At 43.0% G+C, this 24,696-nt stretch overlaps 2 protein-coding genes across 20 annotated transcripts in view; both read left to right on the top strand.

Moving 5' to 3' along the window:
• LOC109864680 (protocadherin alpha-C2) overlaps positions 1 to 24,696 on the top strand; it is a 202,713-nt gene that overhangs the window by 113,688 nt on the left and 64,329 nt on the right. The window contains exon 1 of one of the 19 annotated variants that reach the window (XM_031798578.1): positions 3,525 to 6,020. The exons of 13 other annotated variants lie outside the window; for them this stretch is intronic. In XM_031798578.1, coding sequence (XP_031654438.1) covers positions 3,654 to 6,020 — 2,367 coding nt within the window. In that variant the 5' untranslated portion in view covers positions 3,525 to 3,653. Of the gene's footprint in view, positions 1 to 3,524; positions 6,021 to 6,824; positions 9,338 to 10,166; positions 12,658 to 13,655; positions 16,176 to 17,317; positions 19,820 to 21,877; positions 24,389 to 24,696 lie in introns of those variants that run through there. 5 more of the 19 variants (XM_031798585.1, XM_031798577.1, XM_031798580.1 and 2 more) reach the window with 5 other exon arrangements.
• Positions 215 to 3,492, top strand: LOC116355096 (protocadherin alpha-8-like). Its single transcript, XM_031798587.1, has one exon. It carries the CDS (start codon positions 343 to 345, stop codon positions 2,890 to 2,892), a length of 2,550 nt encoding a protein of 849 aa, XP_031654447.1. The 5' UTR covers positions 215 to 342; the 3' UTR covers positions 2,893 to 3,492.

Raw genomic sequence — 24,696 nt, 5'->3', positions numbered from 1 at the left:
TGGTCGCTGGTTATACACAGTGATCTTTGCTACTTTGCTCACTACTATCACAATAGGTCAACTATGTATTATATAAAATGACATGAAATCGAACACGTAACACAGGGTGTCACTATAGACCACGGAAGCAGCGAAGTCAAATGTGTTTTTATACTCCTCCTCTGAAGGAAAATACAGAATAGCGTCACTGTCGGAGGGGCGTTGTGAAGAGAAACGGTCGAGGTGATGAGACGGAGAGGGCTGAGCTGTGTACAGAATGTCCGACATTTAACGGAATACTTCGGGTTTTGATGGATACACGACCCTTACTTATTGGATTCAGTTGTATTTATACATGCAGCGATGGATCGTCGAAGACAAAGGGAAAGCTTTTGGATTCAGTGCGTCGCCTTGCTTTGTTTATTTGGCTGGTCTGCAGCGCAGATCTCTTACTCCGTTTCAGAGGAGGTGGACAAAGGTACGTTTGTGGGGAATCTCGCTAAGGATTTAAACCTTAATGTACAGGACCTGGAGTCGAGGGGTCTAAGGATTGTATCGGGACATAGTAAGAGGTATTTTGATGCGAATCTGAAAACAGGACTACTGTTAGTTAACGAGAGAATAGACAGAGAGGAGCTTTGTCCGAATACGATAAAGTGCTCTTTGAATATCGAAGCCATATTAAGCCATCCTGTGCTTCTGCATCGTATTGAGGTTAATATTTTAGATATTAATGATTACACACCATCTTTTGTTGAAAAATCCCACACATTTAACATCTCTGAGTCTTCAACGCCGGGCGAGCGATATATGCTACCGATAGCAAATGACGCAGACATAGGAGCTAACTCGGTAAAGAGCTACAAGCTGAGCCCGAATGAACACTTCTTCCTGGATGTACAGAGCGGTGGAGAGCAGAGTGTGTCTGCTGAGTTAGTACTGCAGAAAGCGTTAGACCGAGAGAAACAGCCCGTGATCCAGCTCACACTGACCGCTGTAGATGGAGGAAAACCTCCACGATCTGGGACATTGCTGATAGTAGTGAACGTAATTGATGTTAATGACAATTCTCCAGTATTTTCTAAGCCGCTTTATAAAGTTCGTGTTCATGAAAACGCGCCTTTTGGGACAAATATATTAACTCTCACTGCAACAGATTTAGACGAGAGCGTAAATGGTGAGATAGTGTATTCTTTCTTAAAACGTGGAAATCTGGACCCCTCAAACATGTTTGCCATCAATTCAGACACGGGTGAAATTACAGTTAAGGGAAATTTGGATCATGAAGATAGTCCTGCATTTGAAATTCGAGTTCAGGCGATGGACCGAGGGCATTCACCTCGCAGTGCACATGGTAAAGTGTTAGTTGATGTTATTGATGTCAATGACAATGCCCCAGAAATCTTAGTGACGTCACTCATGAGTCCAGTGAAAGAGGATGCCGAGATGGGGACAGTGGTCGCCTTGGTGACAGTAACTGATAACGATGGAGGTCAAAATGGCCTCACTAACTGTGAACTTGTAGGGGATGTTCATTTTAAACTAAAGTCGAACTACAAGAACTATTATTCGTTAGTGGTCGACGGGCCTCTTGACAGAGAGAGGGCTGCTCAGTATAATGTCACCATCACAGCTACGGATGAAGGGACCCCGCCTCTCTCCAGCACCAGCGTTGTTACTGTACTGGTTTTTGACGTGAATGACAACGCTCCTCGCTTCTCAGAACCAGTGATTAATGTTTATGTCAAAGAGAACAGTCCGGTAGGTGACGTCATTTATACGATGTCTGCTTTTGATCCAGATTCAGATGAAAATGCAAAAGTGACGTATTCATTATTAGATAAACGTGTTTCAATATCATCATCTGTAAATATAAACTCGGATACAGGAGTTCTAGTCAGCCTGCAGTCGTTTAACTATGAAGAGATAAAAACTTTCCAGTTTAAAGTTCAGGCCTCAGACTCTGGTGTTCCTCCTCTCAGCAGCAACGTGACTGTGAACGTTTTTATCCTGGATGAGAATGACAACAGTCCTGTGATTCTCGCGCCCTATTCTGATCACGGCTCCGTTAACTCTGAGAACATTCCCTATTCTGCTGAAGCGGGCTACTTTGTGGCCAAGATCAGGGCTGTAGACTCCGACTCTGGTTACAATGCGCTGCTTTCTTATCACATCTCTGAGCCCAAGGGAACCAACCTCTTCCGAATCGGAACCAGCACCGGGGAACTAAGGACTAAGAGGCGAATGAGTGACAATGACCTGAAATCTCACCCGTTGTTGGTGTTGGTTTCTGATAACGGAGAACCCTCACTGTCTGCGACTGTGTCTATTGATGTAGTGGTGGTTGAAAGTACAGGTGAAATCCAGACTGAATCCAGAAACGTACCAAGAAAGGAGGAGAGCTTCTCTGATTTAAACCTGTATTTGCTGATCGCCATTGCCTCGGTGTCAGTGATATTTTTACTGAGCCTGATCAGTTTAATAGCTGTAAAATGCCACAGGACAGACGACAGTTTCAGAAAGTACAGCGCCCCAATGATCACCACACACCCCGACGGGAGCTGGTCTTACTCTAAATCTACTCAGCAGTATGACGTGTGCTTCAGTTCAGACACACTGAAGAGTGACGTAGTGGTTTTCCCCGCGCCGTATCCACCTGCAGATGCAGAACTGATCAGTATTAATGGAAATGACACGTTTGACAGGACTCAAACATTACCCAGCAAAGAGAAGGTAAGAGGAACTCTCCTCCGCAGATGTTTAAATGTGTCTGCACTTCCAGTTTCAATGTGTTTTGTGTTGTGCGAAAACAGACAGAGATATGTGGCATTGGGAAATATGAAGATATGCTTACATCATGGCAGGTTTCAGATTGATATAACGTGTCCCCATTTTCAGCCTACGGATGCATAATGTATCAACGATTTATAGGCTACTGTGAATACTTGTTTCCAAATGACTGTGTTCACCAAGCGGTGAAATAGTTTTGGCTGCTGTATATGGGGCTGAAATCGTTTGTGCTTTATGCTTACAATGTCCAGTGATGTTTCTAGACCGATAATTGTCACTGGTTAAATTGAAAGTATGCAAACCGTGGTATTTCGCTTTTCAGAGTTGTCTTTGCGGCCTTGACAGCATTACAATGTCGATAACCCTTGAGCTATCCGTATCAATGCTCTGCTACTCGTCCTAGATTTTTATAGCTTCTGCCATCGATATCAGAATATAATCCACACATAGTTTATTGTTCAACGTGGCTAGACTTTTTGGCTCCCTTCCCTGTGTGTTTCATTTGAACAAAAACTTTCGTTATTTTACATACCTTTCGCTGAGTGAATTACGAACACGAGTTTGATTACTTGAAGTTATCTCTGTAGGCCTATTCTAACACATCAGAGAAAACTATTCATTTTAAACGAGTAATGTATTAAAGCAACACACGGTGTCACTATAGACCACGAACGGAAGATACATCATTGACAAACTAAGACTCCTCCTTTCAGAATGAAAAAAGAAAAGTGTCACCAGTCCCGAAAGCTTTGTGAAGAGAAACACCATTAGACGGAGACGGGTGGGCTATATTGGATCTCTGATATACATATAACGGATCGTTTTGTGGTTTTAATGGATATGCGATTTTGACTTATGGATTAATTTGTTTTGTACACGCAGCGATGGGTCGTCGAAGACAAAGAGAAGGCGTTTGGATTCAGTGCGTCGCGTTGCTTTGTTTATTTGACTGGTCTGCAGCGCAGATCTCTTACTCCGTTTCAGAGGAGGAGGACAAAGGCACGTTTGTGGGGAATCTCGCTAAGGATTTAAACCTCAATATACAGGAAATTGAGTCGAGGGGTCTAAAGATTGTTTCCGGACAGAGTAAGAGGTATTTCGAGGCTAATCTGAAAACAGGAGTACTGTTCGTTAACCAGAGAATAGACAGAGAAGAGCTTTGTCCGAATACGGTAAAGTGCTCTCTAAATATACAGGCCATATTGAGCCATCCTGTGTTTCTTCATCGCATTGAAGTAAATATTATTGACGTAAATGACAATGCACCGTCATTCCTTGAACAATATCATACATTTAACATTTCAGAATCTTCTTCACCTGGTGAGAGATACCCTCTACCGATAGCGAATGACGCAGATACCGGCAGTAACTCGGTAAAGAGCTACAAGCTGAGCCCGAATGAACACTTTTCCCTGGATGTACAGAACGCCGGAGAGCAGAGTGTGTCTGCTGAGTTAGTGCTGCAGAAAGCTTTAGACCGAGAGAAACAGCCCGTTATTCAGCTCACACTGACCGCTGTAGATGGAGGAAAACCTCCCAGATCTGGGACGTCACAAATCATTGTTCACGTAATAGATGTCAATGATAACTCGCCAACATTTAGCAAATCACTCTACAAGGTCCGTATTAATGAAAATGTATCGTTAGGAACACAACTATTGAAGTTAGAGGCTACAGATTTAGACGAGGGTCCAAACGCTGACATTTTATATAGCTTTATGAAGCGTGGAAATGTGAACTATGCAGACATGTTCTCCATAGACTCACAAAGTGGTGTGATTACTGTAAAGGCGAATTTAGATCACGAGGAAAATGCAGCACATGAGCTACGTGTGCAAGCGACGGACCAAGGCCCCTCGGCACGCAGTGGTTATTCTAAAGTGTTGGTTGAAGTTATTGATATCAATGACAATGCTCCCGAAATATCTGTGACGTCATTAATAAACCCAGTAAAGGAGGATGCTGATATAGGGACCGTTGTTGCCTTGGTGACGGTTACAGATAAAGATGGAGGTAAAAATGGCTTCAGTAACAGTAAACTTGTAGGGTCTGTTCCTTTCAAACTGATGTCGAACCACAAAAACGATTATTCGTTAGTGGTAGACGGGAATCTGGACAGGGAGAGTGCTACTCAGTATAATGTCACCATCACAGCTAAGGATGAAGGGACCCCGCCTCTCTCCAGCACCAGAGTTATTACTGTAGACGTTTCTGATGTGAATGACAACGCTCCTCGCTTCTCAGAACCAATTATTAATGTTTATGTGAAAGAGAACAGTCCGGTAGGTGACGTCATTTATACGACGTCTGCTTTTGATCCAGATTCAGATGGAAATGCAAAGATGACGTATTCATTATTTGATAAAAGTGTTCCAATATCATCATCTGTAAATATAAACTCAGATACAGGAGATATAGTCAGTCTGCAGTCTTTTAACTATGAGGAGATAAAAACTTTCCAGTTTAAAGTTCAGGCCTCAGACTCTGGTGTTCCTCCTCTCAGGAGCAACGTGACTGTGAACGTTTTTATCCTGGATGAGAATGACAACAGTCCTGTGATTCTCGCGCCCTATTCTGATCACGTTTCCGTTAACACTGAGAACATTCCCTATTCTGCTGAAGCGGGCTACTTTGTGGCCAAGATCAGGGCTGTAGACTCCGACTCTGGTTACAATGCGCTGCTTTCTTATCACATCTCTGAGCCCAAGGGAACCAACCTCTTCCGAATCGGAACCAGCACCGGGGAACTAAGGACTAAGAGGCGAATGAGTGACAATGACCTGAAATCTCACCCGTTGGTCGTGTTGGTTTCTGATAACGGAGAACCCTCACTGTCAGCGACTGTGTCTATTGATGTAGTGGTGGTTGAAAGTACAGGTGAAATCCAGACTGAATCCAGAAACGTACCACGAAAGGAGGAAAACTCTGATTTAAACCTGTATTTGCTGATCGCCATTGCCTCGGTGTCAGTGATATTTTTACTGAGCCTGATCAGTTTAATAGCTGTAAAATGCCACAGGACAGACGACAGTTTCAGAAGGTACAGCGCCCCAATGATCACCACACACCCCGACGGGAGCTGGTCTTACTCTAAATCTACTCAGCAGTATGACGTGTGCTTCAGTTCAGACACACTGAAGAGTGACGTAGTGGTTTTCCCCGCGCCGTATCCACCTGCAGATGCAGAACTGATCAGTATTAATGGAAATGACACGTTTGACAGGACGCAAACATTACCCAGCAAAGAGAAGGTAAGAGGAACTCTCCTCCGCAGATGTTTAAATGTGTCTGCACTTCCAGTTTCAATGTGTTTTGTGTTGTGCGAAAACAGACAGAGATATGTGGCATTGGGAAATATGAAGATATGCTTACATCATGGCAGGTTTCAGATTGATATAACGTGTCCCCATTTTCAGCCTACGGATGCATAATGTATCAACGATTTATAGGCTACTGTGAATACTTGTTTCCAAATGACTGTGTTCACCAAGCGGTGAAATAGTTTTGGCTGCTGTATATGGGGCTGAAATCGTTTGTGCTTTGTGCTTACAATGTCCAGTGATGTTTCTAGACCGATAATTGTCACTGGTCAAATTGAAAGTATGCAAACCGTGGTATTTCGCTTTTCAGAGTTGTCTTTGCGGCCTTGACATCATTACAATGTCGATAACCCTTGAGCTATCCGTATCAATGCTCTGCTACTCGTCCTAGATTTTTATAGCTTCTGCCATCGATATCAGAATATAATCCACACATAGTTTATTGTTCAACGTGGCTAGACTTTTTGGCTCCTTTCCCTGTGTGTTTCATTTGAACAAAAACTTTCGTTCTTTTACATACATGCACCTTTCGCTGAGTGAATTACGAACACGAGTTTGATTACTTGAAGTTATCTCTGTAGGCCTATTCTAACACATCAGAGAAAACTATTCATTTTAAACGAGTAATGTATTAAAGCAACACACGGTGTCACTATAGACCACGAACGGAAGATACATCATTGACAAACTAAGACTCCTCCTTTCAGAATGAAAAAAGAAAAGTGTCACCAGTCCCGAAAGCTTTGTGAAGAGAAACACCATTAGACGGAGACGGGTGGGCTGTATTGGATCTCTGATATACATATAACGGATCGTTTTGTGGTTTTAATGGATATGCGATTTTGACTTATGGATTAATTTGTTTTGTACACGCAGCGATGGGTCGTCGAAGACAAAGAGAAGGCGTTTGGATTCAGTGCGTCGCGTTGCTTTGTTTATTTGACTGGTCTGCAGCGCAGATCTCTTACTCCGTTTCAGAGGAGGTGGACAAAGGCACGTTTGTGGGGAATCTCGCTAAGGATTTAAACCTCAATATACAGGAAATTGAGTCGAGGGGTCTAAAGATTGTTTCCGGACAGAGTAAGAGGTATTTCGAGGCTAATCTGAAAACAGGAGTACTGTTCGTTAACCAGAGAATAGACAGAGAAGAGCTTTGTCCGAATACGGTAAAGTGCTCTCTAAATATACAGGCCATATTGAGCCATCCTGTGTTTCTTCATCGCATTGAAGTAAATATTATTGACGTAAATGACAATGCACCGTCATTCCTTGAACAATATCATACATTTAACATTTCAGAATCTTCTTCACCCGGTGAGAGATACCCTCTACCGATAGCGAATGACGCAGATACCGGCAGTAACTCGGTAAAGAGCTACAAGCTGAGCCCGAATGAACACTTTTCCCTGGATGTACAGAACGCCGGAGAGCAGAGTGTGTCTGCTGAGTTAGTGCTGCAGAAAGCTTTAGACCGAGAGAAACAGCCCGTTATTCAGCTCACACTGACCGCTGTAGATGGTGGAAAACCTCCCAGATCTGGGACGTCACAAATCATTGTTCACGTAATAGATGTCAATGATAACTCGCCAACATTTAGCAAATCTCTCTATAAGGTCCGTGTCAATGAAAATGTATCGTTGGGGACACAACTATTGAAGTTAGAGGCTACAGATTTAGACGAGGGTCCACACGCTGACATTTTATATAGCTTTATGAAGCGTGGAAATGTGAACTATGCAGACATGTTCTCCATAGACTCACAAAGTGGTGCGATTACTGTCAAGGCGAATTTAGATCACGAGGAAAATGCAGCATATGAGTTACGTGTGCAAGCGACTGACCAAGGCCCCACGGCCCGCAGTGGTTATTCTAAAGTGTTGGTTGAAGTTATTGATATCAATGACAATGCTCCCGAAATATCTGTGACGTCATTAATAAACCCAGTAAAGGAGGATGCTGATATAGGGACCGTGGTTGCCTTGGTGACAGTTACAGATAAAGATGGAGGTAAAAATGGCTTCAGTAACAGTAAACTTGTAGGGTCTGTTCCTTTCAAACTGACGTCGAACCACAAAAACGATTATTCGTTAGTGGTAGACGGGCATCTGGACAGGGAGAGTGCTACTCAGTATAATGTCACCATCACAGCTAAGGATGAAGGGACCCCACCTCTCTCCAGCACCAGAGTTATTACTGTAGACGTTTCTGATGTGAATGACAACGCTCCTCGCTTCTCAGAACCAATTATTAATGTTTATGTTAAAGAGAACAGTCCGGTAGGTGACGTCATTTATACGATTTCTGCTTTTGATCCAGATTCAGATGAAAATGCAAAAGTGACGTATTCATTATTAGATAAAAGTGTTTCAATATCATCATCTGTAAATATAAACTCAGATACAGGAGATATAGTCAGTCTGCAGTCTTTTAACTACGAGGAGATAAAAACTTTCCAGTTTAAAGTTCAGGCCTCAGACTCTGGTGTTCCTCCTCTCAGCAGCAACGTGACTGTGCACGTTTTTATTCTGGATGAGAATGACAACAATCCTGGGATTCTCGCGCCCTATTCTGATCACGTTTCCGTTAACACTGAGAACATTCCCTATTCTGCTGAAGCGGGCTACTTTGTGGCCAAGATCAGGGCTGTAGACTCCGACTCTGGTTACAATGCGCTGCTTTCTTATCACATCTCTGAGCCCAAGGGAACCAACCTCTTCCGAATCGGAACCAGCACCGGGGAACTAAGGACTAAGAGGCGAATGAGTGACAATGACCTGAAAACTCACCCGTTGGTCGTGTTGGTTTCTGATAACGGAGAACCCTCACTGTCAGCGACTGTGTCTATTGATGTAGTGGTGGTTGAAAGTACAGGTGAAACCCAGACTCAATTCACAAACATACCAAGAAAGGACGAGAGCTTTTCCGATTTAAACCTGTATTTGCTGATCGCCATTGCCTCGGTGTCAGTGATATTTTTATTGAGCGTCATTAGTTTAATTGCTGTAGAATGCTACAGGACAGACGACAGTTTCAGAAGGTACAGCGCCCCAATGATCACCACACACCCTGACGGGAGCTGGTCTTACTCTAAATCTACTCAGCAGTATGACGTGTGTTTCAGTTCAGACACACTGAAGAGTGACGTAGTGGTTTTCCCCGCACCGTATCCACCTGCAGATGCAGAACTGATCAGTATTAATGGAAATGACACGTTTAACAGCACTCAAACGTTACCCAACAAAGACAAGGTAAGAGTAATATCCGTCACGAATGTGTAAATGTCTTTTAAACTCCAGCTTTGTTATTGCAGTTTCTGGGATAATGACAGACATTTATCAAACGGTTTCAGAGTTGTCATACAAATGTTTGCATGGAAAATTGAGTTTTTGGTATCGTATAAGAATATTTCTGGGAATAAATTGAGAAGAAATGTGCAAAAGAACATCACTTTGAAAGCACAGACGCTCTCCGTGGTGCTGAAACAGTTAGCGTTATTTGGTTTCGAGGGGCAGAGGCCTTTTCGGGTCGATAATTTTTATCGTTGAAAGTGGAATGGACATTTTCAAGTGATGTAGAAAGTTGGTTTGAAATGTATTTTTTTTAGCTCTCTGCTTTGTCTTCCCCTGGAACATTCAATCTGGCAGTATGGGTATGGGCGATCAATAGGGCCTCCTGTATTTGGTTACTTGACTCTTCGACAGCTGTCCTCATTACTAACTTTTACCTTTATCACCACGACATTAAATGACTATTGATACTCATTTTAATTGTTCCCCAGTGTTTGCCGTTTTTCGCGTCCCAACCTGAGCACCTGTATTCAAACTGGACTCTAACATGTGGTTGATTCATAGTTGATACAATATTGGCCACATGATACGTACACAGTCATGTTTGCTATTTGCTTGCTACTATCACAGTAAGTTAATGATGTGGTATAAAATGTTGAATTAAATCAAACAAGTAACACATGGTGTCGCTATAGACCAGGAATGGGAGAGTGGTCACTTATATTCTATGACTCCTCCTCTCTGACAAAAAAAAAACGTCACGTGTCCGGAGCGCTTTGTCAAGAGAAACACTCTAATGGTGGTGAGAGGAAGAGGGCTGGGTCGTGTGGATCTCTTACTTTACGGATTTCTGTGGTTTCAATGGACATGCCACTTCTATTTCTGGGATAATACGTTTCGTACAAGCAGCGATGGGTCGTCGAAGACAAAGGGAAAGCTTTTGGATTCAGTGCGTCGCCTTGCTTTGTTTATTTGGCTGGTCTGCAGCGCAGATCTCTTACTCCGTTTCAGAGGAGGTGGACAAAGGCACGTTTGTGGGGAATCTCGCTAAGGATTTAAACCTTAATGTACAGGACCTGGAGTCAAGGGGTTTAAGGATTGTATCGGGACAGAGTAAGCGGTATTTCGATGCCAATTTAAAAACAGGGGTTCTGTACATTAACGAGAGGATAGACCGAGAGGAGCTTTGTTCGAATGTGATAAAGTGTTCGGTAAACATACAGGCCATATTGAGCCATCCTACGCAGCTCCACCGCATTGAGGTGAATATTTTAGACGTCAATGACAATGCACCATCTTTCCTTGAAAAATTATATTCATTCAACATTTCTGAATCATCATCCACAGACGAGCGATATCTTTTACCGATAGCAATCGATTCAGATACCGGCAGTAACTCGGTAAAGAGCTACAAGCTGAGCCCGAATGAACACTTCTCCCTGGATGTACAGAGCGGTGGAGAGCAGAGTGTGTCTGCTGAGTTAGTACTGCAGAAAGCGTTAGACCGAGAGAAACAGCCCGCGATCCAGCTCACACTGACCGCTGTAGATGGAGGAAAACCTCCACGATCTGGGACATTGCTGATAGTAGTGAACGTAATTGATGCCAATGATAATTCACCCACGTTCAGTCAGCCGCTGTACAAGGTTCGCGTTAAAGAAAATGTTCCGTTCGGAACTAAGGTGATTCAGCTAAATGCCACAGATGTAGATGAGGGAGTCAACGGTAAAGTTGTATATTCCTTTATCAAACGTGGTAATGTGAACCCCTCTGATATGTTTGATATAAATTCAGACACTGGAGCAATCACAGTTAAGGGAAATATGGATTACGAGGAAAGTCCTGCATATGAAATTCGTGTGCAGGCGACAGACCAAGGCTCTTCACCCCGTAGTGCACACGGGAAACTGTTAGTGGAAGTTATTGATTTGAATGACAATTTCCCAGAAATATATGTGACGTCACTAGCGAGCCCCGTGAAAGAGGATGCTGAGATAGGGACAGTGGTCGCCTTGGTGACAGTCACAGATAAAGATGGTGGTAAAAATGGCCTCACTAACAGTAAACTTGTTGGGCCAGTGCCCTTTAAATTGAAATTGAATTATAAAAACGATTATTCATTAGTGGTCGATGGGCCTCTTGACAGAGAGAGTGCTACTCAGTACAATGTCACCGTCGTAGCTACGGATGAAGGGACTCCGCCTCTCTCCAGCACCAGCGTTATTACTGTACACGTTTCTGATGTGAATGACAACGCTCCTCGCTTCTCAGAACCCGTGATTAACGTTTATGTTAAAGAGAACAGTCCGATAGGCGACGTCATTTATATGATGTCTGCTTTTGATCCTGATTCAGATGAATATGCAAAGATGACGTATTCATTAGTAGATAAAAGTGTTTCAATATCATCATCTGTAAATATAAACTCAGTCACCGGAGATATAGTCAGTCTGCAGTCTTTTAACTATGAGGAGATAAAAACTTTCCAGTTTAAAGTTCAGGCCTCAGACTCTGGTGTTCCTCCTCTCAGCAGCAACGTGACTGTGAACGTTTTTATTCTGGATGAGAATGACAACAGTCCTGGGATTCTCGCGCCCTATTCTGATCACGACTCCGTTAACTCTGAGACCATTCCCTATTCTGCTGAAGCGGGCTACTTTGTGGCCAAGATCAGGGCTGTAGACTCCGACTCTGGTTACAATGCGCTGCTTTCTTATCACATCTCTGAGCCCAAGGGAACCAACCTCTTCCGAATCGGAACCAGCACCGGGGAGCTAAGGACTAAGAGGCGAATGAGTGACAATGACCTGAAAGCTCACCCGTTGGTCGTGTTGGTTTCTGATAATGGAGAACCCTCACTGTCAGCGACTGTGTCTATTGATGTAGTGGTGGTTGAAAGTACAGGTGAAACCCAGACTCAATTCACAAACGTACCAAGAAAGGACGAGAGCTTTTCCGATTTAAACCTGTATTTGCTGATCGCCATTGCCTCGGTGTCAGTGATATTTTTATTGAGCGTCATTAGTTTAATTGCTGTAGAATGCTACAGGACAGACGACAGTTTCAGAAGGTACAGCGCCCCAATGATCACCACACACCCTGACGGGAGCTGGTCTTACTCTAAATCTACTCAGCAGTATGACGTGTGTTTCAGTTCAGACACACTGAAGAGTGACGTAGTGGTTTTCCCCGCACCGTATCCACCTGCAGATGCAGAACTGATCAGTATTAATGGAAATGACACGTTGAACAGGACTCAAACATTACCCAACAAAGACAAGGTGAGATTTCTACATAAACTAACCTATACATCTTATGTAGAAGCATCTTTGTATACTCCTCTGAACTCTCAGTCAAATAATATTGCTTTCAAAGTTGCTATTACGTTGAAAACATCCATCCACTCAAGAGTTTTTATTTTGGCTTTGTTTTTCACTGTGTGAATGGCCTCCTGGCTTCATAAAGGGAGTGTTGCTGTCCATGGTTCTGAAAGTGCGCTGAACTTCAGAGCTGAGCGTTTAAATGTGCCTAACCCCAGCAAAGTCGTAAGTATGTAGGGTAGAGTGAGAAAAAAGACAGGAACGTATTCAACGTATGGGAAATATACAGATGCATCATTTTTCAGATTGATGATATAGGCTACACAACCGCTATTGACATTATCAGCCTAAAGGTACATATGCCTATTGTGTATCCATGTCTACCGCATTTGTTTCCAACGGACTATTTTCAGTAAGCGGTGAAAGCCTACCGCGGGCTTGCAATGGTGCTGAAACCGTTTTTGCTCTCCGCTGATGGGAGCAGTTTTCTCTTTAGATTAATGCTTGTTACTGGTGTAATGGAATGGATGCAACGTTTTTCTCACTTTGCAGTCTATAGCGCGTCACACTGTTAACCCCTTGAGCTTTATATGTCGATATCCCTTCGGTCTTTACTCCTCGTTGATTGTTCTAGCTTCTGTCAATGTTATCAGAACATGACCATCTGAGCATTTGTTTCATTATATTGGCTTGACCTTTCGTGAACTACCTTCCCGTGTTTTGCATTGAACAGAACGCTTGTCCTTTAAAGACATAGGCATTTCGTGTAGCGGATGTCCAACACGAGACTGTCCACTGGAGTTTACCTCCGTATTCTAACTAGTCAAATAATATCAACTCTTATATTACATGAGTAATATAGGCTATAAACAACACACGATGTCGCTATAGACCACAGAATTTGATATTCTATGACTCCTCCTCTCTGAATGAAAAAGAGAATAGAGTCACTAGTCCGAGCGCCTTTGTCAAGAGACACTCGAATGGTGGTGAGACTGAGAGGGCGGGGTTGTGTACAGGATCTCTCTAACTGATTTATTTTTATTTTTTTAGCTTTCATTGATATGTGAATATTTTTTATTGGATTCATTTACTTTGTACAAGCAGCGATGGGTTGTCGAAGACAAAGAGAAAGTGTTTGGATTCATTGCGTCGCGTTGCTTTGTTTATTTGACTGGTCTGCAGCGCAGATCTCTTACTCCGTTTCAGAGGAGGTGGACAAAGGCACGTTTGTGGGGAATCTCGCTAAGGATTTAAACCTTAATGTACAGGACCTGGAGTCGAGGGGTCTAAGGATTGTATCGGGACATAGTAAGAGGTATTTTGATGCGAATCTGAAAACAGGACTACTGTTAGTTAACGAGAGAATAGACAGAGAGGAGCTTTGTCCGAGTACGGTAAAGTGCTCTCTAAATATGGAGGCCATATTGAACCATCCTATGCTTCTCCACCGCATCGAGGTGAATATATTAGACATCAATGACAATTCTCCGTCATTCATTAAAAAGGTTGCTACTTTTAACATAACTGAATCTTCATACCCCGGTGAGCGATACCCACTGCCAATAGCGAATGACGCAGATACGGGCAGTAACTCGGTGAAGAGCTACAAGCTGAGCCCGAATGAACACTTCTCCCTGGATGTACAGAACGGCGGAGACCAGAGTGTGTCTGCTGAGTTGGTGCTGCAGAAAGCTTTAGACCGAGAGAAACAGCCTGTGATCCAGCTCACCCTGACCGCTGTAGATGGAGGAAAACCTCCACAATCCGGAACGCTGCCTATTGTTGTAAATGTCATAGATTCTAATGATAATTCACCCTCATTTAGCAAGCCGCTGTATAAGGTCAGTGTGCCTGAGAATATACCTTTTGGGACTACAGTCTTAACACTTACTGCTACTGATTTAGACGAAGGACTACATAGTAAACTTGTGTATTCATTCGTTGAGCGTGGGAATCTGAATCCTGCTGATATGTTTGCCCTAAATCCAGACACTGGGGAAATGACTGTAAAGGCGAATTTGGATCATGAGGCAAATGCTGCGTATGAAATCCGGGTGCAAGCAACTGACCAAGGTCCCTCACCCCGCAGTGGTTATTCTAAAGTGTTGGTAGAAGTTATTGATGTCAACGACAATGCCCCTGAAGTCTCGGTGACGTCACTTATGAGCCCAGTGAAAGAGGATAGTGAAATGGGGACAGTGGTCGCCTTGGTAACTGTGATAGATAAAGATGGAGGGAAAAACGGCCTCACTAACTGTAAACTTGTTGGCTCTGTTCCTTTTAAACTAAAGTCGAACTATAAAAACTATTATTCGTTAGTGGTAGATGGGCCTCTTGACAGAGAGAGTGTTTCTCAGTACAATGTAACTGTCACAGTTACGGATGGAGGGACCCCGCCTCTCTCCAGCACCAGCGTTATTACTGTGCGCGTTTCTGATGTGAATGACAACGCTCCTCGCTTCTCAGAACCCGTGATTCATGTTTATGTGAAAGAGAACAGTCCGGTAGGTGACGTCATTTATACGATGTCTGCTTTTGATCCAGATTCAGATGGAAATGCAAAGATGACGTATTCATTATTAGACACAAGTGTTTCAATATCATCATCTGTAAATATCAACTCAGATACCGGAGATATGGTCAGCTTGCAGTCTTTTAACTATGAGGAGATACAAACTTTCCAGTTTAAAGTTCAGGCCACAGACTCTGGTGTTCCTCCTCTCAGCAGCAACGTGACTGTGAACGTTTTTATTCTGGATGAGAATGACAACAGTCCTGGGATTCTCGCGCCCTATTCTGATCACGGCTCCGTTAACTCTGAGAACATTCCCTATTCTGCTGAAGCGGGCTACTTTGTGGCCAAGATCAGGGCTGTAGACTCCGACTCTGGTTACAATGCGCTGCTTTCTTATCACATCTCTGAGCCCAAGGGAACCAACCTCTTCCGAATCGGAACCAGCACCGGGGAGCTAAGGACTAAGAGGCGAATGAGTGACAATGACCTGAAAGCTCACCCGTTGGTGGTGTTGGTTTCTGATAGTGGAGAACCCTCACTGTCAGCGACTGTGTCTATTGATGTAGTGGTGGTTGAAAGTATAGGTGAAATCCAGACTCATTTCAAAAACGTGCCGAGAAAGGAGGAGAGCTTCTCTGATTTAAACCTGTATTTGCTGATCGCCACTGCCTCGGTATCAGTGATATTTTTATTGAGCCTCATCATTTTAATAGCTGTAAAATGCCGCAAGACAGACGACAGTTTCAGAAGGTACAGCGCCCCTATGATCACCACACACCCTGACGGGAGCTGGTCTTACTCTAAATCTACTCAGCAGTATGACGTGTGTTTCAGCTCAGACACACTGAAGAGTGACGTAGTGGTTTTCCCCGCACCGTATCCACCTGCAGATGCAGAACTGATCAGTATTAATGGAAATGACACGTTTGACAGGACTCAAACATTACCAAACAAAGAGAAGGTAAGCTCTCTACATAAACGAGCCTATTTGTCTATTGAAATATTGCTTCATGAATTACTCCTTTGAACTCCCCATAGTTAAACATAACTGTTTTTAAGGTTCCTCTTAGCTTGAAAAGAGGCTTCCACCTCAGAGTTATCACATTTGATTTGTTTCGCACTATGCCTTTGGGCTCCTGGCTTCATAAAGCGAGATTTGCTGTCCCTGGTTCTAAAAGTGTGCTAATCTTCTGAAATTAAGATTCGCGCGAAGCGCTGAATGCTCTCTGACGTATGAATGAATGGCTGCCCATGACACTTCTCAATAGTGTTTAATCTTCACGAATTTGTGCAATTTTCTCACCCTGGCATTTGTATACGTAGAGTATTGCGAGAAAATAAGGTGGAACATATGGAAAATGTAAGTATGCATCATATTGCAGATCGATGATATAGGCTACATAATTATCATCGACATTGAACGCCTGAAGTTGCATACTGTCGTATATTTGTCAATTTCAACCGCGTAGACCTATATTCGTTTCCAAATGTCTATCTATGTTCAGTAACCGGTAAAATCTTACCGAATACGGTCCATGGGGTTGAAACCATTTTTTGATCTCTGATGATTGGGACACTGTTTTTTTTTTAGGTAAAACTTGTCACTGGTGTAATGGAAGAGATGCAATTTGGGAATTCACGTTTGAGGAGTGTTTCTTTGCAGTCTTGAGAGCGTCACGATGTTAACCACTTGAGCTTAGCATAGCAATATCCCGTGTGAGTCTTTAGTATGACTTCTGTCATTGTTATCAGAACATTACTGTGTCAACATTTATTTGACTATATGTGGTTGACTTTTCTTTAGCTACTTTCCTGTGTTTTGTATTGATCAGAACGTTTGTCCTTTTAAATACATAGCTAGGCATTTCGGGTAGTAAATGTCCAACACGAGTATTCTCAGTATTCTAACGTAAGTGAAATTCTAACTACAAGTGAAATATTTACTATACGATCTTATTTTACATGAGTAATATAGGCAATGTATAACAGTAACACACGGTGTCGCTATAGACCACAGAAATTAATGTCGTCGCTGATATTTTATGACTCCTCCTCTCTTAATAAGAAAGAGAATAGCGTCACCACTACCGAGAGCTTTGCGATCAGAAAATCTGGAACGGTGGTGAGATGGAGAGGGCTTGGCTGTGTACAGGATCTCTCCAATAGGCTTTTTGGAAATTTATGGATATGTGACTTTTCTACTGGGATAAAAAAAAAATACACGCAGTGATGGGTAGTCAACGACAAAGAGAAATCGTTTGGATTCATTGCGTCGCGTTGCTTTGTTTATTTGACTGGTCTGCAGCGCAGATCTCTTACTCCATTTCAGAGGAGGTGGACAAAGGCACGTTTGTGGGGAATCTCGCTAAGGATTTAAACCTTAATGTACAGGAACTGGAGTCGAGGGGTCTAAGGATTGTATCGGGACACGGTAGGCCTAAGAGGTATTTCGAGGCGAATTTGAAAACAGGAATTCTATATGTTCAGGAGAGGCTAGACAGAGAGGAGCTTTGTCCGAATATGGTAAAGTGTTCGCTAAACATACAGGCCATATTGAGCCATCCTACGCAGCTCCACCGTATAGAGGTGAATATCTTTGACATAAATGACAATGCACCATCTTTTCGTGAAACCGTGAAATTATTAAATATTTCAGAATCCTCATATCCCGGTGAGAGATACCTTCTACCGGTAGCTAATGACGCAGACACGGGCAGTAACTCGGTAAAGAGCTACAAGCTGAGCCCGAATGAACACTTCTCCCTGGATGTGCAGAACAGTGGAGAGCAGAGTGTGTCTGCTGAGTTAGTGCTGCAGAAAGCGTTAGACCGAGAGAAACAGCCTGTGATCCAGCTCACACTGACCGCTCTAGATGGTGGAAATCCTCCAAGATCCGGAACATTACAGATTATTGTTAACGTAATGGATGTAAATGACAATACGCCAGTATTTAGCCAATCCCTTTACAAGGCATGTGTTTCTGAAAACGTTGCCTTTGCGTCATCTATATTAACAATCACCGCCACTGATTTAGATGAGGGGGTAAATGGTGATCTTGTTTATTCTTTCATTGAACGGGGACATTTTAACCCTGCCGATACATTTTCCATAAATTCAGACACAGGTGAAATTAAAGTTAAGGGGAAGTTAGATTTTGAGGAAAACGCTGCATACGACATTCGTGTGCAGGTGTCAGATCGTGGGCACTCTCCTCGCAGTGCCCATGGTAAAGTGTTAGTGGAGGTTATTGATGTCAATGACAATACACCTGAAATATCAGTGACGTCACTTATGAGCCCAGTGAGAGAGGATGCTGAGTTAATGTCTGTGGTCGCCTTGGTCACAGTAAATGATAAAGATGGAGGTCAAAATGGCCTCACCAACTGTAAACTTGTAGGCTCTGTCCCTTTCAAACTAAAGTCGAACTACAAAAACGATTATTCTTTAGTGGTAGACGGGCCTCTTGATAGGGAGAGCACTGCTCAGTACAATGTCATCATCACAGCTACGGATGAAGGGACCCCGCCTCTCTCCAGCACTAGCCTTATTACTGTAGACGTTTCTGATGTGAATGACAACGCTCCTCGCTTCTCAGAACCAATTATTAATGTTTATGTGAAAGAGAACAGTCCGGTAGGTGACGTCATTTATACGACGTCTGCTTTTGATCCAGATTCAGGTGAAAATGCAAAAGTGACGTATTCATTATTAGATAAGAGTGTTTCAATATCATCATCTGTAAATATAAACTCGGATACAGGAGATATAGTCAGTCTGCAGTCTTTTAACTACGAGGAGATAAAAACGTTCCAGTTTAAAGTTCAGGCCTCAGACTCTGGTGTTCCTCCTCTCAGCAGCAACGTGACTGTGAACGTTTTTATTCTGGATGAGAATGACAACAGTCCTGGGATTCTCGCGCCCTATTCTGATCACGGCTCCGTTAACTCTGAGAACATTCCCTATTCTGCTGAAGCGGGCTACTTTGTGGCCAAGATCAGGGCTGTAGACTCCGACTCTGGCTACAATGCGCTGCTTTCTTATCACATCTCTGAGCCCAAGGGAACCAACCTCTTCCGAATCGGAACCAGCACCGGGGAACTAAGGACTAAGAGGCGAATGAGTGACAATGACTTGAAAACACACCCGTTGGTCGTGTTGGTTTCTGATAACGGAGAACCCTCACTGTCAGCGACTGTGTCTATTGATGTAGTGGTGGTTGAAAGTAGAGGTGAAATCCAGACTCAATTCAAAAATGTACCGAGAAAGGAGGAGAGCTTCTCTGATTTAAACCTGTATTTGCTGATCGCCATTGCCTCGGTGTCAGTGATATTTTTATTGAGCCTGATCAGTTTAATAGCTGTAAAATGCCACAGGACAGACGACAGTTTCAGAAGGTACAGCGCCCCAATGATCACCACACACCCTGACGGGAGCTGGTCTTACTCTAAATCTACTCAGCAGTATGACGTGTGTTTCAGTTCAGACACACTGAAGAGTGACGTAGTGGTTTTCCCCGCACCGTATCCACCTGCAGATGCAGAACTGATCAGTATTAATGGAAATGACACGTTTGACAGGACTCAAACATTACCCAACAAAGAGAAGGTAAGCTCTCTACATAAACCGGCCTTTACATGTCATATTGAATTCTATATGTTTTACTCCATTGAACTCGCAGTCAAAGAATATTGTTTTCAAAGTCGCTCTTACTTTGAAAACAGCCATCCTCTCCAAAGTGTTCACATTGACATTGTTTTGCATTGCGCGTGTGGTTCATGAAGGGCGTTGCTGTCCATGGTTCTGAAGGCGCGCTAAACTTCGAAGCTAAAGATACGTGCCAAGCCTGCAATGCTTTGTGACTTGTGATTGGCTTTCTATGATGCTATAGGCTACAGAAATGTTGTACTTCTCAATTGTGTAAATGTGTCAGTCCCCAGCAAAGTGTAATGGGTGTATAGGATATTGTGAGTAAATAGGAAGTAACGTATACAACGTATGGGAAATATACAGCTTATATCTCCCGACTGGCGCACCGGTCTAAGGCACTGCATCTTCGTGCTAGAGGTGTCACTACAGACCCTTGTTCGATTCTAAGCTGTATCACGACCGGACGTGATTGGGAGTACCATAGGGCGGCACACAATTAGCCATGCGTCGTCAAGTTTAGGGTTTAGGGAGTAGGCCGTCATTGTAAATAAGAATTTGTTCTCAACTGACTTGCCTAGAAAATAAAGGTTGAGCAAAAATAAAAATGAGGTTACATTGATATTAGGCTACACAATTGATTATGACTTTGTCACCCTCAAGGTGAGTTCTTGAGCCATGTCTACCGTGGCTTTTCCTTTCAAAGGTCTATGTTCAGCAAGTGGGGAACTCCTAGCACAGTCCATGGCACTGAAACCGTTTGTGCTCTGATTAGGGGCAGTGTTCATTTAACATTGAATGCGGTTACATGCACATAATAATGATATTATTGTGTATAGTCAGATTCATATATTAGTTTGATTAAAACGTTTATATGCTTTGCAAGAATAACGATTTCCCTAATAATCTTGTTTCCGTGAACAGATTTGAAATCAGGCCAGCTGGTGGCACTCTGATACGTGCAGAAAATCGTCAATCAAAATAAACGTTCTACCACAGCTAACATGTTATTTTTGGGAAGCATATTTGATTCTGAGTTCAGACATATAAAGTTGGTATGTTAAAACTACCTCTAAGAAGCGTACATTCAGTTGATCTGAACTCACTTCACTCTAGATAAATTGGGAGGCTCGCTCAGCTGGTGCTAGCACATGCGCAGATCAAACACACAGCTGGAACGCCAATTCAGGTGTTTACATGTCCTAATAAATCAAAGGTCTATGGTGTATTAATCGGCGCATGCTTACTTCCGATTTTGACATTACACTCATTAAGATACGTCTTTACATGACGATTGCATAATCTCCCGACTGCCATAATCAGTTTAATATCGAACGATTAGTGTGTAACGCATGTAAACGTATTGATACTTTTCACCCTGTGTAATGGAATAGATGCAACGTGGACATTTGTTCATGAGTATTGTGTATTTGCAGTTTCGAGAGCATTAGGTAGCCTAGTGGTTAGAGCTTTGGACTAATAACCAAAAGGTTGAAAGATCGAATCCCCGAGCTAACAAGGTAAAACTCTTTCCTTCTGCCCCTCAACAAGGTAGTTAACCCACTGTTTCTAGGCCGTGATTGAAAGTAAGAATTTCTTCTTAACTGACTTGCCTAGTTAAATAAAGGTTAAATAGAATGGTAGACCCTTGAGCTTTCCGTGTCAATGCCTTGATTTTTAGTCCGCGCTACTCCTCTTTGATTGCTTTAGCTTCTGTCGTTGTTATCAGAACACGACCATGTGAAAATGTATTTCTTTATATGAGGTTACTTTACTTGCATGTAGCTACGTTCCCTGTGTTTTGCATGTGACAGCACATTTGTCCTTTTTAACACGTGGGCCTTTCGGTGAGTAAATGTCCAGTGTGATATTGTCGACTTGAGGTCATCGCAGTATTCCAACAACATGTGAAATGCAAGTGGCACACGGTGTCACTATAGACCACAGAAGTAAATGAAGTCACTGATATTCCATGACTCCTCCTCTCCGAAAGAAAAAGAGAATAGAGTCACCAGTCTCGAGAGCTTTGTGATGCGAAACACTCGAATGGTGGTGAGACGGAATGGGCTGGGTGGATTTTTTAAAACATTTGACCGGTTTTTAGGTTTCGTGGAAATGTGAATATATTCTGTTGGATTAATTCATTTTGAAAAAGCAACCATGGGTTGTCGAAGACAAAGAGAAATCGTTTGGATTCATTGCGTCGCGTTGCTTTGTTTATTTGACTTGTCTGCAGCGCAGATCTCTTACTCCGTTTCAGAGGAGGTGGACAAAGGCACGTTTGTGGGGAATCTCGCTAAGGATTTAAACCTTAATGTACACGAGCTGGAGTCAAGGGGTCTAAGGATTGTATCGGGACAGAGTAAGAGGTATTTTGATGCGAATCTGAAAACAGGAGTACTGTTCGTTAACGAGAGAATAGACAGAGAGGAGCTCTGTCCGAGTACGGTAAAGTGCTCTCTAAATATAGAGGCCATATTGAGCCATCCTATGCTTCTCCACCGCATCGAGGTGAATATTTTAGACATCAATGACAATTCTCCGTCATTCATTAAAAAGGTTGCTACTTTTAACATAACTGAATCTTCATACCCCGGTGAGCGATACCCACTGCCAATAGCGAATGACGCAGATACGGGCAGTAACTCGGTAAAGAGCTACAAGCTGAGCCCGAATGAACACTTCTCCCTGGATGTACAGAGCGGTGGAGACCAGAGTGTGTCTGCTGAGTTGGTGCTGCAGAAAGCTTTAGACCGAGAGAAACAGCCCGTTATCCGGATCACACTGACCGCTGTAGATGGAGGAAAACCTCCACAATCCGGAACGCTGCCTATTGTTGTAAATGTCATAGATTCTAATGATAATTCACCCTCATTTAGCAAGCCGCTGTATAAGGTCAGTGTGCCTGAGAATATACCTTTTGGGACTACAGTCTTAACACTTACTGCTACTGATTTAGACGAAGGACTACATAGTAAACTTGTGTATTCATTCATTGAGCGTGGGAATCTGAATCCTGCTGATATGTTTGCCCTAAATCCAGATACAGGTGAAATGACTGTCAAAGGACATTTGGATCAGGAGAAAAACGCAGCATATGAAATACGTGTACAAGCAACTGACCAAGGTTCATCACCTCGCAGTGGTTATTGTAAAGTATTAGTTGAGGTTGTTGATGTTAATGACAATGCTCCTGAAATATCAGTGACATCATTAATGAGCCCAGTGAAAGAGGATAGTGAAATAGGCACGGTAGTCGCCTTGGTGACAGTGATAGATAAAGACGGAGGGAAAAATGGCCTAACTAACTGTAATCTTGTTGAGGCTGTTCCTTTTAAATTAAAGTCGAACTATAAAAACTATTATTCCTTAGTTGTAGATGGGCCTCTTGACAGAGAAAGTGTTTCTCAGTATAATGTCACCATCATCGCTACGGACGAAGGGACCCCGCCTCTCTCCAGCACCAGCGTTGTTACTGTGCACGTTTCTGATGTGAATGACAACGCTCCTCGCTTCTCAGAACCCGTGATTAACGTTTATGTCAAAGAGAACAGTCCGGTAGGTGACGTCATTTATACGATGTCTGTTTTTGATCCAGATTCAGATGAAAATGCAAAAGTGACGTATTCATTATTAGATAAAAGTGTTTCAATATCATCATTTGTAAATATCAACTCGGATACCGGAGATATAGTCAGCCTGCAGTCTTTTAACTATGAGGAGATACAAACTTTCCAGTTTAAAGTTCAGGCCACAGACTCTGGTGTTCCTCCTCTCAGTAGCAACGTGACTGTGAACGTTTTTATCCTGGATGAGAATGACAACAGTCCTGGGATTCTCGCGCCCTATTCTGATCACGGCTCCGTTAACTCTGAGAACATTCCCTATTCTGCTGAAGCGGGCTACTTTGTGGCCAAGATCAGGGCTGTAGACTCCGACTCTGGTTACAATGCGCTGCTTTCTTATCACATCTCTGAGCCCAAGGGAACCAACCTCTTCCGAATCGGAACCAGCACCGGGGAACTAAGGACTAAGAGGCGAATGAGTGACAATGACCTGAAAACTCACCCGTTGTTGGTGTTGGTTTCTGATAACGGAGAACCCTCACTGTCAGCGACTGTGTCTATTGATGTAGTGGTGGTTGAAAGTACCATTGAAATCCAGACTCAATTCAGAAATGTGCCGAGAACAGAGGAGAGTGTCTCTGATTTAAACATGTATTTGCTCATCGCCATTGCCTCGGTGTCAGTGATATTTTTACTGAGCCTCATCAGTTTAATAGCTGTAAAATGCTTCAAGACAGACGACAGTTTCGGCATGCACAGCGCCCCAATGATCACCACACACCCTGATGGGAGCTGGTCTTACTCTAAATCTACTCAGCAGTATGACGTGTGTTTCAGCTCAGACACACTGAAGAGTGACGTAGTGGTTTTTCCCGCACCGTATCCACCTGCAGATGCAGAACTGATCAGTGTTAATGGAAATGACACGTTTGACAGGACTCAAACATTACCCAACAAAGACATGGTAAGAGTCAGTTAAAACTGAAATCTGTTTTTCTCCCTTTGTTTAGGCCTACCAAGTATTCTGCATTGTTTTGCTTATGCTGGTTATTATGACGTTGCTTTGTTACTCGTTTGAATGATCGGTTTTATTTTAGAACGTTCTGAAGTTGTAACATTGTGTTACCAGTTGTACCAGTTGTAACATTTGTACCAGTTGTAACATTTGTACCAGTTGTAACATTTGCTTGCTATTTGCCTGGATGGTTAAAGCGATGGTGCTGAAACGCCCGTTTGCGAGAAGTTTGTCTGATGAAGTGGCTGAACATTTGC

The sequence above is a fragment of the Oncorhynchus kisutch genome, linkage group LG19, assembly GCF_002021735.2.
Source record: "Oncorhynchus kisutch isolate 150728-3 linkage group LG19, Okis_V2, whole genome shotgun sequence".
Taxonomy (NCBI): Eukaryota; Metazoa; Chordata; class Actinopteri; order Salmoniformes; family Salmonidae; genus Oncorhynchus; species Oncorhynchus kisutch.
Note: the sequence above shows the minus strand (reverse complement) of the source record. Positions and strands in the feature narration are given on the sequence as shown.